We start from the raw sequence: 17,597 nt of genomic DNA on the forward strand, positions 1-17,597 counted from the left end.
CATTATAATTAATAGAAAATTAAAGGAATGTTTTGAATTCTTGCATGTACTTCTCATTAAATGTATTTAGTGCTAATTTATTACTGAAAATATAACAACACTGGAAAAAGTCTATTACGAATTATTTTCCCTCTACTTACAACACAGCAAGGTATTTTTAAATATAGATTTTTATTATAGATTGTAGTTTTTATTAAATGATAGTACATTTCTTTTAATATGACATTCATCATTTGCATGTTAGATTGTGATGGCTTACATTTACAGACAGAAAATTAATCATTTACGGTACACTTCTTTAGATTTCAGTATAATAACCATTTCATTAGTTGTTGATGATAATAGGAAAATCTGCTAAACATGGAAGTTTAAAAAGGTCTGAGGTGAAACTCACACAACCTGTCCAGTTGCATAAACACAGTCTCACTATGTTAAGACTATCTTAAGAACTAGAACAACTAGCAGTTACAATTCACTTTAAACCGATCTAACTTTATTTATCTTGACTTTTAAGAGTTAGGACCAATCTCGAAGAATAAAATTACATGACTAATTTTGAAGATTAGTCTTAGCCAAGCTGTTTATACAACCGGCCACAGATAACTAACTACCGGTATAGTCTAGGGAGTTTATTCAACTGGCCAAAGCAGGCCATATTTATCCCCCAAAATTAGAAGAAAATTTTCGTTTTGCAAAAATAAAATGAAACTTTTAGGATCTCTGTTTTTTGCATTGTGACATTTTCATGAACATTAAACAAAAAAAATCGCATTCTTAATATGGCAATACTAAACAATTATGTTAGTGTGTATGAAAATAATGTCACAATACAAACAATTTTGAGAAATCAGGAGAAAAAATATGTTTTTCAAAAACAAAACGAAACTTTTAGGATCATTATGATTTTTGCATTGTGACATTTTCATGACAATTAAACAAAAAAAAAATCATTCTTAATACGGCAATACTAAACAATTATGTTAGTGTGTATGAAAATAATGTCACAATGCAAAAAATGTGAGAAAAATTACGTTTTTCAAAAATAAAATTTAACTTTTAGGATCATTATGATTTTTGCATTGTGACATTTTCACGACAATGAATTCTTGTGAGATGAAAATAATGTCACAATGCAAAAAAAAAAAAAAAATCCTCAATAGGCTTTATTTACTTTCATTCTCCTGTTTTAGTTACATAGCGATTAGCGATTATTTTCAATGTAGAGCATTAAATACTGGAGATGTAAAACATGCTGCACTAGAACTATCTATTGCTTCACATTAATCACGTTGCATAGACAGGCACACAATATCACAGACACAACACTGAAGACCACAGACACAAATCACCTGTTCAAATGTTTCACAATCACAGCATCTACTTCACAATCTCCACCTTTACCCGCTCAAACCCTATCAAACCATTCCCTCGTGGAAAAACTGCAGGAATAAAGATCCGCCAGGGAATAAACAGTAAATTCTGCAGAAACATTGAACAACTAACAGCAGCAGTTTAGTATAAAGAATAAACACAGACCGTCTACACGCATTAGTTGTAAAATAACTTTACATTGCCACAGTTGTGTATACACATAGTTAACAACAAGGTGATTTTAATTAGAAGACCAGAAACATCACGAGCTGGCTCTGATGAAATGGTCTAAAGTGATTCAAATATATAACAAACTAAATTTGTAGCAATAGATTCACACATTATATTTGCTAACAAAATCAAGACGTGTGCCGTGTTTTCTCTAAGTTTAGTCCTTTCACTGAGACGTGTTTTTGTCCTGCTAAAACTGAGCTTTTCTAGTGCATAAATTTGAACACGCTGTTTCCGCCTTGGAGTGTGAAATGTGAAAACGGAAGTATTTGAAAACGATGTTTTTGCATGTTTAGGCCGTTTACACGAGAACGCTCGCAGGTGAAAACGTAAAAATACAGCGCCAGTACAGGAAAATAACAAAACATTATCAAACTAAAATATAGTATTAATTTCATTGACAAAAATTAAAAATCTGTCATTTTTGAGCGACACGCGAAGAGCAGCGAGGGTTAAAGCAGCAGCTTTACCGTATTAAACATGAAAACCTGTGTCAGCGTCTCTTTCACTGTCAGTGCTCCACATCGCCACCTAGCCGCCTGGAGTGCACACTACATCCAATTTCACACACTTTTGCGTCACCATATGCACGCAGATTCCCCCCCCCATAACGCTCGTCTAAACGCAGAATAAAAAGTGATAAAGCAAAGCCACTTTTGCGTTTTCTCTTCAGATTGTTTCCGTCTAAACATAGCCTAAGTCATGACGCTTATTATACTACAGGTGAAACTCGTGTGAATATCATGCAAAAGGTCATTTATTTCAGTAATTCAACTTAAAAGGTGAAACTAATATATTATATAAACTCATTACATGCAAAGTGAGATATTTCAAGCCTTTATTTGTTATAATTTTGATGATTATGGCTTACAGTTTATGAAAACCCCAAATTCAAAATTAGAATATTGAGAAAAGGTTTTCGTAAGCTGGAAGCCATAATCATCAAAATTATAACAAATAAAGGCTTGAAATATCTCACTTTGCACTTTGGTTAAAAAAAAAAAAAGTTCTTCATATTACATTCCTGCAAATATGAGAGAAAATGTACTTGCGGATGCTTTTTAGACCAAACCTGGCGATCGAGTGTGACCTGGACCTGATATTTTGCAAATAAAATAATTGCGGAAGAAGAATAGTTTTGGAGTTTACAACATTTGGTCTCTCTGTATCATCTCAGTGAGCTTTTACGTTTAATGCATACACAGGAAGATGATTTAAGCGTTTTCAGTAGGGATCTAACGTATAATCACAATATATCGCAATATAAAAATGCAACAATATGTTTTGTGAATGGAGACAATATGTTGTGTGTATAGTTCACCCAAAATAATAATTCAAGTTTTCAAAGTTTTAGTGTCAGTACTGCATTAAACTGCTGTATATAATGTTGAATATAATGTACACTCTAAAAAATGCTGGCTTGTTTCAAACCAATTTTGGGTCAAATATGGACAAACCCAAACGTTGGATCAAAAATGCAATTTAAAAATGTAACCCAATGGCTGGGTTAGTCCATATTTGACCCAAAATTGGGTTAAAACAACCCAGAGTGTATAATAATGCAATGGGGGAATATTTGTGAGTCCTGATAATGCCAAATGTCTGATGTTACCTGTAAAAAGTGGCCTATATTATTTTAAAAACAATGCAAGCATATTATTCGTCTACAATAATTCTGTGTATTCAGCTTCAGAATTATGAATATTGTTATTCTGGTGTCTCTATTGTCCTGTGCATTGGGTTTCCAGCACCAAGTCCAAGACTATTCATTTACACACACAATGTAATATCAAAGTTAGCATTTTAATGAACAGTAAATGTGTTAAACTTTTAATCATATGTCTTGGAGTATCGCAATAATATCGTATCGTGATATGTATCGAATCGTGACATGAGGGTATCGTCACACCGCTAGTTTTCAGACATTTCAGTGTGGACGGAGAGTGTTTAGAAACGAAAACGCAGTTTAAAAAGTACCCGGATTAACGTAAATGTATCAGTAGTTCTATTAATTACACTGGGAGTGATTAGTTTTGGACTCTGCATCAGTCCAGTGCAAATACTGCCTCCAGTGGAGAAGAGGATCAGGTGCAGGCACACATCCCTAAAGCATCAGGCGTTCACCTGTTGTGTGTCGCTCTAAAACCCGGTGTCTATGCTGAGAGAGCGCCGGGTCACGTGTTCGATCTCTCCCGTCACATACTCGTTGAAGGACGTCTGATACTTGGCCAACATCTTCAGCATCAGCCGGAGATTCAGCCACCACTGAGTCTTGGGCATGCGGTGTCTGCAGGGCGAGAGCAACTGCTCACTGACACCGCTAACACTTTACAGTACGGTTCACTAGTACATGAACTAACAATGAGCAATATTGATATGACAAGGAAAAAGTGTCCCAATCAACCTGACGCCACCCCTACTGAACCTGGTGTAGTGTGTGTGTGTAATCCTGGTGTAGTGTGTGTGTGTGTGTGTAATCCTGGTGTAGTGTGTGTGTGTGTGTGTGTAATCCTGGTGTAGTGTGTGTAATCCTGGTGTAGTGTGTGTAATCCTGGTGTAGTGTGTGTAAGCCTAGTGTAGTGTGTATAATCCTAGTGTAGTGTGTGTAATCCTAGTGTAGTGTGTGTAATCCTAGTGTAGTGTGTGTAATCCTAGTGTAGTGTGTGTAATCCTGGTGTAGTGTGTGTAATCCTGGTGTAGTGTGTGTAATCCTGGTGTAGTGTGTGTAATCCTGGTGTAGTGTGTGTAATCCTAGTGTAGTGTGTGTAATCCTGGTGTAGTGTGTGTAATCCTGGTGTAGTGTGTGTAATCCCGGTGTAGTGTGTGTAATCCTGGTGTAGTGTGTGTAATCCTAGTGTAGTGTGTGTAATCCTGGTGTAGTGTGTGTAATCCTGGTGTAGTGTGTGTAATCCTGGTGTAGTGTGTGTAAGCCTAGTGTAGTGTGTATAATCCTAGTGTAGTGTGTGTAATCCTAGTGTAGTGTGTGTAATCCTAGTGTAGTGTGTGTAATCCTGGTGTAGTGTGTGTAAGCCTAGTGTAGTGTGTATAATCCTAGTGTAGTGTGTATAATCCTAGTGTAGTGTGTGTAATCCTAGTGTAGTGTGTGTAATCCTAGTGTAGTGTGTGTAATCCTAGTGTAGTGTGTGTAATCCTGGTGTAGTGTATGTAATCCTGGTGTAGTGTGTGTAATCCTGGTGTAGTGTGTGTAATCCTGGTGTAGTGTGTGTAATCCTGGTGTAGTGTGTGTAATCCTAGTGTAGTGTGTGTAATCCTGGTGTAGTGTTTGTAATCCCGGTGTAGTGTGTGTAATCCCGGTGTAGTGTGTGTAATCCTGGTGTAGTGTGTGTAATCCTGGTGTAGTGTGTGTAATCCCGGTGTAGTGTGTGTAATCCCGGTGTAGTGTGTGTAATCCTGGTGTAGTGTGTGTAATCCCGGTGTAGTGTGTGTAATCCTGGTGTAGTGTGTGTAATCCCGGTGTAGTGTGTGTAATCCTGGTGTAGTGTGTGTAATCCCGGTGTAGTGTGTGTAATCCCGGTGTAGTGTGTGTAATCCTGGTGTAGTGTGTGTAATCCTGGTGTAGTGTGTGTAATCCCGGTGTAGTGTGTGTAATCCCGGTGTAGTGTGTGTAATCCCGGTGTAGTGTGTGTAATCCTGGTGTAGTGTGTGTAATCCTGGTGTAGTGTGTGTAATCCCGGTGTAGTGTGTGTAATCCCGGTGTAGTGTGTGTAATCCCGGTGTAGTGTGTGTAATCCCGGTGTAGTGTGTGTAATCCTGGTGTAGTGTGTGTAATCCTGGTGTAGTGTGTGTGTAATTGTTAGAGTCACTCACACAAAGTCGGTCTGGTCCTTCAGCTCAGTGACGGGACTGAAGGTCAAAACCTTCTTATACAGGCCGACCACACAGGCCGAGTCTGGGGTGTTAGCAAACACACGACCTGACACACACACACACACACACACACACACACACACACAGGCTTTACTCACAGTCTTTTCATCTTCTGTTTAAACTGCTGCTCAGAATTAGTTCTGTCATGTGACTAAACCATTCAGTTCAGCAGGAAAACAAAATTTGAATATCGTGCAAAAGTTCCTTTATTTCAGTAATTCAACTTAAAAGGTGAAACTAATATATTATATAGACTCATTACATGCAAAGTGAGATATTTCAAGCCTTTATTTGTTATAATTGTGATGATTATGGCTTACAGCTTATGAAAACCCTTTCACAATATTCTAATTTTGAATTTGGGGTTTTCATAAGCTGTAAGCCATAATCATCAAAATTATAACAAATAAAGGCTTGAAATATCTCACTTTCCATGTAATGAGTCTATATAATATATTAGTTTTTCCTTTTTAAGTTGAATTACTGAAATAAATGAACTTTTTGCACCATATTCTAATTTTTTGAGTTTTGTATTTTATGTCCAAAACTCACCTGATGTAAAATTAGAGTGAGAAATATTTGAGATGTTTTGTTCAGTTTTATGTAGTTTTAAACATCCTCTCACCTAGTCTAAAATTGTCGATCATCTTCTCTGTCAGCCACTGCACGGCTCGCACGCCCAGTTTAGTGCCGTAGTTTCTGTCGAACGGTGTCGGCACTCCACCCTGTAAACATCAGAGAAACAACATCAGGAAAACACTGCGTTTCTTTCAGCAAACCCCAATGTTAACATTTCACTCCTAAATCACTTAATAATGCAACATAATTATACATGAAAATCGATTTTCATACTTTTTTTATTTTATATATATATATTTAATGTTTATTTGACAGGGACAAATGCATAGAACATTGCTTTATAAAGAATACAAAGTAAATGCCATGCATACAGGTTTATAGCCATGACTAATTTGCAACTCCTGTCCCTGGTTAGGCTTGTAAAATTTAAAACAGAAATTACAGAGTATTTAATTAAAAATGTATACTATTAAAATACATACAATAAATACATCCCATACATAAAATAAGATATGGGCTTAAGTGGATGTAGAAATCACTATAAACAGAGTCACTATAAACAATTCCAATTATTAACTAAGAAAAATGCTTCTAAAGTGTTTAAAAATCTCAGTTAATGTTAATTTCATTGCAATGCATTTACTAATACACTATTAAAATCTAAAGCTGTATCTGTTCATATTATTGAATGGATCTGAGCTAACATGAACTAACAATTCTGATGAACTGATGAGCTAATGCATTAACTAATGGGAGATTATTGTTTCTCCATGAAAATCTGTTCAGATGAAATGTGCACTATTATAATGAATACATGTTTGGAAATCAAAACAATGCAGATTCTAAATATTCGATGCATTAACGTTTTTTTTTTTAATCATATTAATAGCTGCTTAAATAACATATATTGAAACTAATTAGAAACCCTGACCCTAATTAGGCTCTTTGACACAGTATTTGTGTGTGAATCAACTATGAAGTTGTGATTTTTCAGAGTTTATAGGATGCACAGAGAAGATCTTCATATGTGGCTTTATTAGTTGTTAGGTAGAGTTGAGCCTGTACCTGCTGCAGGTGTCCCAGGACATTGACCCTGCAGTCGAAGACACCTTTGCCCTCTGCCGAGTACAGCTTGTGGATGAAGTCAGTGGTGTATTGCTCATGGCATTTCTCATTCCTGTGAACAGAGCAGTTTCACACTCAGGGCCTTATATTAACAATGTAAGCGCATGGTCTACAGCGCACGGCGCAAGTGCAGTTATGGCGTGTCCGAATCCACTTTTGCTAGTTTAACGACAGGAAAAATGGTCGGCGCTCCCGGCGCATGGTCCTCCCTATTCTCTTAATGAGTAATGGGTGTGTTTTGGGCTTTACGTGCGTTAAACCAACCAGAGTCTCATCTCTCATTCCCTCTCATCCTCCCTCTCAGGATTACACACACACAGTCTCATGAGAGTGAGTGTGTGTGTGTGTGTGTGTGAGTGAGTGAGTGTGTGTGTGTGTGTGTGTGTGTGAGTGAGTGAGTGAGTGTGTGTGTGTGTGTGTGTGAGTGAGTGAGTGAGTGTGTGTGAGTGTGTGTGTGTGTGTGTGTGTGTGTGTGTGTGTGTGTGTGTGTGTGTGTGTGTGTGTGTGTGTGTGTGTGTGTGTGAGTGTGTGTGGTTAAAGCACGCAAGCAGACCATCTACGGGACAAGCCGGATTCCTCCATATCTTTATGTACACAATAATAATCTTTCACATTGTAATCCTTTTATTTTTAATATTTGGCATGTTTGTGTGCTGCTGTGTGTCCCTGTGTGTGTAATAAGCGGAGTGTGTGTGTAATAAGTGGAGTGTGTGTGTAATAAGCAGAGTGTGTGTGTAATAAGCAGAGTGTGTGTGTAATAAGCAGAGTATGTGTGTAATAAGCTGTGTGTATGTAATAAGCAGAGTGTGTGTGTAATAAGCGGAGTGTGTGTGTAATAAGCAGAGTGTGTGTGTAATAAGCGGAGTGTGTGTGTAATAAGTGGAGTGTGTGTGTAATAAGCAGAGTGTGTGTGTAATAAGCGGAGTGTGTGTGTGTTTAATAAGCAGAGTGTGTGTGTAATAAGCGGAGTGTGTGTGTAATAAGTGGAGTGTGTGTGTAATAAGCAGAGTGTGTGTGTAATAAGCGGAGTGTGTGTGTAATAAGCAGAGTGTGTGTGTAATAAGCAGAGTGTGTGTGTAATAAGTGGAGTGTGTGTGTGTTTAATAAGCAGAGTGTGTGTGTAATAAGCGGAGTGTGTGTGTAATAAGTGGAGTGTGTGTGTAATAAGCAGAGTGTGTGTGTAATAAGCGGAGTGTGTGTGTGTAATAAGTGGAGTGTGTGTGTGTTTAATAAGCAGAGTGTGTGTGTAATAAGCGGAGTGTGTGTGTAATAAGCAGAGTGTGTGTGTAATAAGCGGAGTGTGTGTGTGTGTAATAAGTGGAGTGTGTGTGTGTTTAATAAGCAGAGTGTGTGTGTAATAAGAGGAGTGTGTGTGTAATAAGCAGAGTGTGTGTGTGTAATAAGCGGAGTGTGTGTGTGTAATAAGTGGAGTGTGTGTAATAAGCAGAGTGTGTGTGTAATAAGCGGAGTGTGTGTGTGTAATAAGTGGAGTGTGTGTGTGTTTAATAAGCAGAGTGTGTGTGTAATAAGCGGAGTGTGTGTGTAATAAGCGGAGTGTCTGTAATAAGCGGAGTGTGTGTGTAATAAGCGGAGTGTCTGTAATAAGCGGAGTGTGTGTGTAATAAGCGGAGTGTGTGTGTAATAAGCGGAGTGTGTGTGTAATAAGCGGAGTGTGTCTGTAATAAGCGGAGTGTGTGTGTAATAAGCTGAGTGTGTATGTAATAAGCAGAGTGTGTGTGTAATAAGCAGAGTATGTATGTAATAAGCTGAGTGTGTATGTAATAAGCAGAGTGTGTGTGTAATAGGCGGAGTGTGTGTGTAATAAGCAGAGTGTACATGCGTTGTGGACCCGCCTATAAGCGCACATTACTAACGCGCTCTTTAAATAACAAAACAAATATTGCTCCACTGACTTTAGAGCAGGTTCAGTTGGTCAATGGCTCAGTCTATTTCTGTTCCTCAAAATAGCAACGCGCCAACAATACGCCTGAACACACACACTCGTTCTCAGACCAGCAGCCCATGGGCGCAAATGCATTTCTTCCCCTTGGAATTATACGGTTCTATCTGATATTTTTGTAAAAATTTAGTTATTCACATATTCTTATTCTGTGACCACTTCTTTACATTATGTGATGTTGTTTTTTAAGTTGTGTACATTTTGGAACTTTTTATTTAGAAAATAAAAAGGTTCTTTCTACACAGTCGGATGGAATGCTAAAACTTTAAAGCTCAATATCTCAAAACCAGTCAGAATGCAGATAGAACCCTATAATTCCAAGGTGGCGATTTGCTATTTAAATAACGTGGCGCAGGACGTGAAAATGATAACTGCGTCGGGCTTAAACTAGCAAAACACACTTCATTGTTTACCCTGCATTGCGCCGGGTGTAAGATAGGGCCCTCAATGTCTTTAAAGGTACAGTAAGCCATTTCTGAGAAACACAGTTGAAATCAACACCCAAGCAAACAGTTTTGTGAATATTTGCTAGTTGTCTGTTCTGTGTGTGTGCAATTTCAGATGCAGCCACCATTGCCATCCCATATGTTCAAGAGAACAAAATAATCACTTCCTGGGAAATTGGTGCAAAATATCTGTCATAAAAATGGAAGTTGTATTGATTATATTCCAATAGTTTCGATTATTATCATATAATATGTGCCTAAATGAAGTGTTGATAATGTGGACCGACTCATTACCTCAGCACCAGACCTCTCTGAATGTCCTTCTTCATTTTCTCCGTCAAATGCTCCACATTGGTCTAAAAGAAGTGACACACCAACAGATGAGGGGCGTTGGGAAATGTTAACTTACAGATGAAACTCGGAAAATTATAATATGGTTATATATAATACAGCTTATGAAAACCTTTTCACAATATTCTAATTTTGAATTTGGGGTTTTCATAAGCTGTAAGCCATAATCATCAAAATTATAACAAAAAAAAAGCTTGAAATATCTCACTTTGCATGTAATGAGCCTATATAATATATTAGTTTCACCTTTTAAGTTGAATTACTGAAATAAATGAACTTTTGCACGATATTAAAATTTTTCCAGTTTCACCTGTATTGTATATTAAACTGTTTTATAAAATGATTATGCCATTAAAATGCACTCTCAATGCCTGTTTTTGTTTTTGTTTTTTTTTTGCAAAACGAGTAACTGACTCCATAATATCAGCTGGCACATGGTTAAAACAATAATTCTGATACTATCATAGACGATACATGTCGCACAGCCCTACCTTGAGGTCATGGATGTTGAAAGGATCTTCGAAGATGTAAGCGGCGTCCGCGCCGACAGCGATGCCCGTGGTGGTTGCCAGATATCCACAGAATCCCCCCATAGTCTCCACCACGAACACTCTCCTCTTGGTCCCGGTGGCCGACTGCTTGATCTTATCACAGCTCTTCATGAAACACAGAGCAGCTTCACTTCAGAAACTACACAGCTTTATCTACACAGCTTTATCTACACAGCTTTATCTACACAGCTTTATTTACACAGCTTCTGCTATTAAGGAGGTACGATTTGGCAGAAGCTTTTCAGATACAAGCTTTGTTTCAAAACCTAGTACTCTAATTAATAAGCATAACATTTAATCAAAGCACATTTTTGTATTAACCACCTTTTATTTATTGGAAAGTTTTATATCCATAAATGTAAATATACAAAAAGTAAACTACGCTTTGACATCTTTAAACAACAATTGAATTTGTACTTAAAATACAATTTCAATGCCTGTAAATAAGAAAGCTATACAAATAAAATCTAGAATTTGTGCCGTGTTTAATATTCCTCCATAATATGCTTTTATTCATTCTTGTGCTCCCTCTTGTACTTTCTCTTGACAAATCATTTTCAATAGGTAAATTAGGCCTCTGTATATATTTTTCTTGTTGACTATTGAACTATAACTTTTTTATTGTTTAAAAGTCTTTGTATCTTATGTTTGTTATAATTTGCAATACATTTTTTTGTACAAATAAGCATAAAAATACATTTATATTTAAATTTTACATTGATGCTTTTACCCAAAGAGATTTCCATTGCATACTCAGTATTTTGCATTGTATCGGTTCATGCATTCCTTGGGAATCAAACCCATGACCTTGAAGTTGCAAGGACACATAAATATTAGGTGACATTGTATGTTTTTTATTGATTCTTTCTATATTTTCACTGATATCTCACTTCATTTTTTCTCACTAGTGATTAGGGCTGTGAAACAATTAATCGCATCCAAAATAAAAGTTTGTGTTTACATAATAAATGTGTGTGTACTGTGTATAATTATTTTGTATATATAAATACACACACGTGCATGTATATATTTAAGAATCTTTTTTATTTATATATCAAATATTTATATATAATATAAATTATATATAAATCTATATACAGTATATACATGCAAATATTTCTTAAATATATACAAGCATGTGTGTGTATTTATATATACAAAATAATTATACACAGTACACACACATATATTATGTAAACACAAACTTTTATTTTGGATGCGATTAATTGTTTCACAGCCCTACTAGTGATGCATTATGGGATTGCCTTGTCCACAAAGTAAACTGCACATGAAAGTTGCTTTAGCATTAGGCGTCTTACACAGCGTTACACTAACTTCCACTAAGAGCATTTGTGTTGGTGCACATATGATGTACAGTATGTAGTTGGGTTGGGAGAAAGAAAAATCGATACTCTGAAGCATTGCAATTCTGAAACAAATCTCAAAAATTCAGAATTGATACATATTCAAATTGCGGCTGAGCATGCATCGGGAACAGAGAAGTAAATGTTCACAGACGTATGCTAGGAAAATCGTCGATTGTGAATACGCAACTCACTAGGTTTTGAAACAGAGCCATAATCTTTTCCTGTGTCTTCTCCATTTCTTGCAAGTCACATGTTTTTATTAAAATACATATGCCAATAAGAGTCCATCTAAGAGAGGATATCTATCAGTGTTCATGAGTCCTGTACTCACGGCCATCGCTGCATTGACCGCAGTGTCGCTGCCCAGACTGAACTCAGTGCCTGGAACATTGTTGCTGATGGTGGCAGGGATGATGCACATGGGAATACATAATTCATCATAACGGCCCCTCGCTTCAACCAACTCCAGGACGCCCTCATACGCCTGGACACCAGAGAGTACAGTCAGATATCATGAAGTACAGCGCCGGCTTTGTCTGATTTAATATCTCATTTTGTGTTTCATGGAAGATGGAGATTGGACTGGGCGATACAGCAAAAATATTATAATTTTATTTCAAAATTTTGACAGTATTCGATAGATATCAAAATGTAAAAACAATGTTTTTTTTGCCCCCCATGAAATTTTCCCCCTATAACACACTCTGCTGGATAGTACAGCTACTGTTACAAAGTACATACTAATAGTTTACTGCAAAATCAGCACTAGAAAAAAAAAAAGTGACACTTTTAAATTTTTACTAAATGAACACAAAAGGAAAATGTAAAAATCATATAAACAAAGGTACTGAAAAAAAAAAAAATATATATATATATATATATATATATATACTGTATATATATATATATAAAAAAATACACAAAAAGTGCAATCTTACTACAAAACGTTATGGTTGTTGAAACAACAAAGCACGCTCAATGAAGAACAAAGAAACACATTAGATAGAATAAGTGGCGTGTCTATTAGTTTGCATTAACATGTTTCTGTACCTCGAAACCTCCGACGACAAACAGTGACTGGATGTTGAACTTCTTGAGGTTTTCCACTAGTTTCTCCATGCATGTGCTGGGCAGGGTTCTGGACAACATCGAGGGTCACAACGCTGGGGTTAAATTAAAGAGCCAGTGAAAACTGCACTGATTTATAACGGTGACTGACCGTTTAGTTCCCAGCAGAGAGCCGCCCTGACCCGTCCAACCGGCCACCTCATTCCACGACACTTCATGTACCTAAAAACAGTGGGATATCATGTTACGATTTCATTAATAGAATTATTACTATTGTTCTTTCCAAAACACAGCAAGAGATTATAAGACCCCCTTTTATATTTAATTTTTTATGTTCATTTGGATTGCACTCATTTGTTGTATGCATTTGGGAATTATGGATAATAGGATCATTGGTCTTTTTTTTTGTTATTTTAAAACCCTATGATTGGACAGAATCACAGAATCCAGTCATAAAAATGGGATTTACAGTATACTGGAATCATGGAATTATTATTTTTTGGTCCCACTTTATATTAAGTGGCTTTAACTACTATGTACTAACATTGAAATTAATAATTTGATACAATGGACTTATTGTGTACATACATGATTTTACATTGTACTTATATTTTAAAAATACCTGCTTGTAATTACAGCTGTAATTAATTTATGTAATTACATTAGTAATTACACTGTTGACCTGTCCCTTATACCTTAACCCACCCTTAAACTTAACCATACCACCACACCTGTCCCTTACCTTACCCGTATCACATCTCAATAGCAGCAAAAGTGTTTTACAATACAACATGAACACAATAAGTACATTGTACTTATTTTTCTATGTAAGTACATAGTACTTAAAGCCACTTAATATAAAGTGGGACCTATTTTTTAAAATAATTTTGCCAATAGAATTTTACTATTTCATCCCCATTTCCTTTAATAATTCGATTTTTTCACTAGGTACACAAAATAGTTCCTCTCGGGACCTTTTGGGAAAAAAAATTCCCCATTGAAACGGCAATTTTTAATCCCAGGGCCATTTAACTATAAAATTATGCAATCTTTGATAATAGGCTTTCATTCTCTTTGCAAGGCTACACAATTTAAATTTTTACTATTTTCACCAGATGGTGCCATTTTCTCAGGCTTGGACTATAAAGCAAATACTCTGCTTTATATTTTTTATTCCTGTTTTCTGCTTCTGCATATTATAGAGCCAATTGGATAAATTAAGCAGCTATAATTGTGTGTGTGTGTAATAAAAAAAATTGTGTGTGTGTGTGTACGTGTACAGTATGTGTGCTACTGCAAACCACAAATCCAACCACTGTGTTTCAATGGAGTTTTGCTGCATTGGACTTTTTTTTTTTTTTTTTGATCCGGAGATTCTGTCGTCAGAGGGTACGCTGGCGCGCTTTGGCTGCCGCTCCTTTCACTGTTTGTTTGTTTCTTTGCTGACGCGGGGTTTTCAACCTGCTGTTTTCTTTTCCTGACTCATTGCAATGTCGCGGGACTATTTCACATTCGTTGGATTATTGCTTGTATCTGCCTGCGTTCTCTGGAGGACTCTGGAGCCTTATCGGAGGAGTTTACCCTGTGGCCTTACTCTGAACTATCGCTGCCTTGGGACTGTTGCGATCCTGGACTCACGAAGCATGGCTTTAAGGTACACTGCACACCAGTTGCTGAACTTAAAACAGAACTACCATTTACAAAAAGATGCCTACGAACTCTGTCGTAACGCTGGCCTGCTGAGACACAGACGGTACATACATCGTAGTTTCGGTCGCAGTTATGGCCTTTCTTCCTCTAACAACATCTGCGTGCCTATGAGTCGGCGACAGGCTAAAAGCGCGTCTCATACTGGTGCAATCCTGAGTAATTTATCTTCGCTTGCTCGATCGGAGTTGCCCTCTGCGGTGTGCCAGAGCCCTGTAAATGTTGCGTTGTTCAATGCACGCTCAGTAAACAATAAAGCCCTGCTTTTATCGGACATCATCGCAGAGCGAAAACTGGACTTATTGTTTTTAACTGAAACATGGCATAAACAAAATGACGGTCTCCTCTTTAACCAAATCACTCCTGAGGGGTACGGACTGTTTGATCTCCCGCGACTTACTGGTCGAGGTGGAGGAATTATTGTGGTTCATAATCTGCAATCTAACATCAGTACTGTATGTGTACCACATTTCTCATCATTTGAATGCCTTGTTTTGAATATTTCTGCTCCAAAGGCACTTACCATTGCTACTGTCTATCGACCACCAAAGGCAAATGAAGCTTTTATGTCTGAGTTTTCAGACTTTTTGTCAATGTTGTGTTATAAATTTAAGAGAATCCTCATTCTAGGGGACTTCAACATACACATTGACCATAATGACTGTGTGATGACAAAGGATTTCCTTTTTTTATTGGACTGTTTTAATCTTAAACAGTTTATTAGCGGCCCAACACATAACAAAGGGCATACATTAGACCTTGTGATTGCAAATGAAGCAATTGTATCACAGCCGTCTGCAGTTGACATTGGTCTCTCTGATCATCTGGCAATCTTTTTTAATCTGGAGCTGCCTCTTCCTTGCATTTCTTCCTCACACTCTGTTCATTTCCGTAAATGGAAATCAGTTAATCCGTCAGATTTTGCAGACTCTGTTGTTTCCTCTCTCAGTGGTCTTCCGTCAGCACCTCTTGAAGAGAGGATTTTGCACTTGAATACTGTTCTTGCCTCTAATTTGGATTCTTTTGCTCCCTTAAAGTCACGCAGAGTATCTTTTACTCGTTCTGCCCCTTGGTATAATGATGACCTGCGGTTTAGGAAAGCAGCTTGCCGTAAATTGGAGCGCAAGTGGCGTGACTCAGGTTTGAATGTATTTTATCAAGCTTGGAAAGTCCATCTGGGGGAATATAGAGCTGAAATTGAGTCTGCCAGATCTTTTTATTTTTCTCAGATAATAGATAATAATCAAAACTAGAACGTACATTTCCAGAAGAAAATGTGAATGGTGCTTGCAGTGGCAAAACTCGACACTCGGTTGCTAGAGTGTGGTACATGACTGCATACGAGCCAACAACCATGTCTGTACGATGTTCTGCTGCTGAGATATGGCTTATTCATGTTGTTCGGGTCGTTGCTAGGGTGTTCTGAGTGGTTGCTAGGGTGTATTGGGTGGTTGCTAGGCGGTTGCTAGGGTGTTATGGGTGGTTGCTATGCGGTTGCTAGGGTGTATTGGGTGGTTGCTAGGCGGTTGCTAGGGTGTTCTGGGTGGTTGCTAGGTGGTTGCTAGGGTGTTCTGGGTGGTTTCTAGGCGGTTGCTAGGGTGTTCTGGGTGGTTGCTAGGCAGTTGCTAGGCAGTTGCTAGGGTGTTCTGGTTGGTTGCTAGGGCACCACAGATGGTTACTATGGGGTTAGGGCTAAGGTCAGGCACGAGGCCTGCGGCCTCGTGCCTACGAGTGAGTTTAATCTCTATTAAATGAGTGCATTATAATGAGTGCACGAGGCCTGCGGCCTCGTGCCTATGAGTGAGTTTTTATAGAGTATTTAAAATCTCTATTAAACGAGTGCATTATAATGAGTGCACGAGGCCTGTGGCCTCGTGCCTATAGCCTATGGTTGCTAGGGTGCTGTAACTGGTTGCTATGGTGTGGCTATGAAGATTTTAGGCCATTACTTATTGGCTGCTGGATAATATAAATCCTCTGAGGGAGAGAGAGGGGGAGACATGCAGGGGTGTCAGGCCCTTTGTGTCTGTGTGTGTGAAAAATGACAGTTGGGATTTGAATTTCTGAAAATTCCGCAATGTTAAGTCAATGGGACTTTTTTGGCCGCTTTTTCGTCCGCTGTGCGAACATCGTACACCCGATCGCTTAGAAAAGATATAGCACACCTCTCCTCAATGAGCCGGTCGTTTTGACACCTCACTCAGGGGTCTGTGACAAACGGTGCGGGGCGAGTTTCGCGCCAAACTTTGTCCAGAATAAAAAGAAGAAGAAGAACTAGAACGTACATTTCCAGAAGAAAATGTGAATGGTGCTTGCAGTGGCAAAACTCGACACTCGGTTGCTAGAGTGTGGTACATGATTGCATACGAGCCAACAACCATGTCTGTACGATGTTCTGCTGCTGAGATATGGCTTATTCGTGTTGTTCGGTTGGTTGCTAGGGTGTTCTGGGTGGTTGCTAGGCGGTTGCTAGGGTGTTCTGTGTGGTTACTAGGTGGTTGCTAGGGTGTTCTGGGTGGTTGCTAGGCGGTTACTAGGCAGTTGCTAGGGTGTTCTGGGTGGTTGCTAGGCGGTTGCTAGGGTGTTATGGGCGTTCCTAGGCGGTTGCTAGGGTATTCTGGGTGGTTGCTAGGGCGTTGCTAGGCAGTTGCTAGGGTATTCTGGGTCGTTGCTATGGTGTTACTAGGTGTTTGGTAGTTGTCACAGACGGTTACTATGGAGTTTGTAGCATTTTATTGGCATGATTTAGCACTTAGCTAATCAATATTAGCATGTAGCTATTCACTGCTAGCATGTGTAGCATGTAGCAAGTCCTGTTTGCTAGCATGAGTCAAAAGAGCCAACCCCCATCTCTATACGATGTTCTGATGCAGAGATATACGCCTTGCAAAACGGTTGCTAGGGTAATCTGTTTGGTTGCTAGGGAGTGGCTTGGCAGCTGCCAATCATGAAG

At 38.2% G+C, this 17,597-nt stretch overlaps 1 protein-coding gene across 1 annotated transcript in view; it reads right to left on the reverse strand.

Annotated features, from left to right (window-relative positions):
• Nucleotides 1-159: 159 nt before the first annotated feature.
• pfkla (phosphofructokinase, liver a) overlaps nt 160-17,597 on the reverse strand; it is a 51,907-nt gene continuing 34,469 nt past the window's right edge. The window contains exons 14-22 of the mRNA XM_079617877.1: nt 13,089-13,159; nt 12,920-13,007; nt 12,201-12,353; nt 10,443-10,607; nt 9,895-9,956; nt 7,135-7,246; nt 6,116-6,215; nt 5,431-5,536; nt 160-3,889 (exon numbers count right to left, since the gene is read on the reverse strand). Coding sequence (XP_079474003.1) covers nt 3,742-3,889; nt 5,431-5,536; nt 6,116-6,215; nt 7,135-7,246; nt 9,895-9,956; nt 10,443-10,607; nt 12,201-12,353; nt 12,920-13,007; nt 13,089-13,159 — 1,005 coding nt within the window. The 3' untranslated portion in view covers nt 160-3,741. The remainder of the gene's footprint in view (nt 3,890-5,430; nt 5,537-6,115; nt 6,216-7,134; nt 7,247-9,894; nt 9,957-10,442; nt 10,608-12,200; nt 12,354-12,919; nt 13,008-13,088; nt 13,160-17,597) is intronic.

Source organism: Phoxinus phoxinus (genome assembly GCF_949152265.1).
Source record: "Phoxinus phoxinus genome assembly, chromosome: 7".
Taxonomy (NCBI): Eukaryota; Metazoa; Chordata; class Actinopteri; order Cypriniformes; family Leuciscidae; genus Phoxinus; species Phoxinus phoxinus.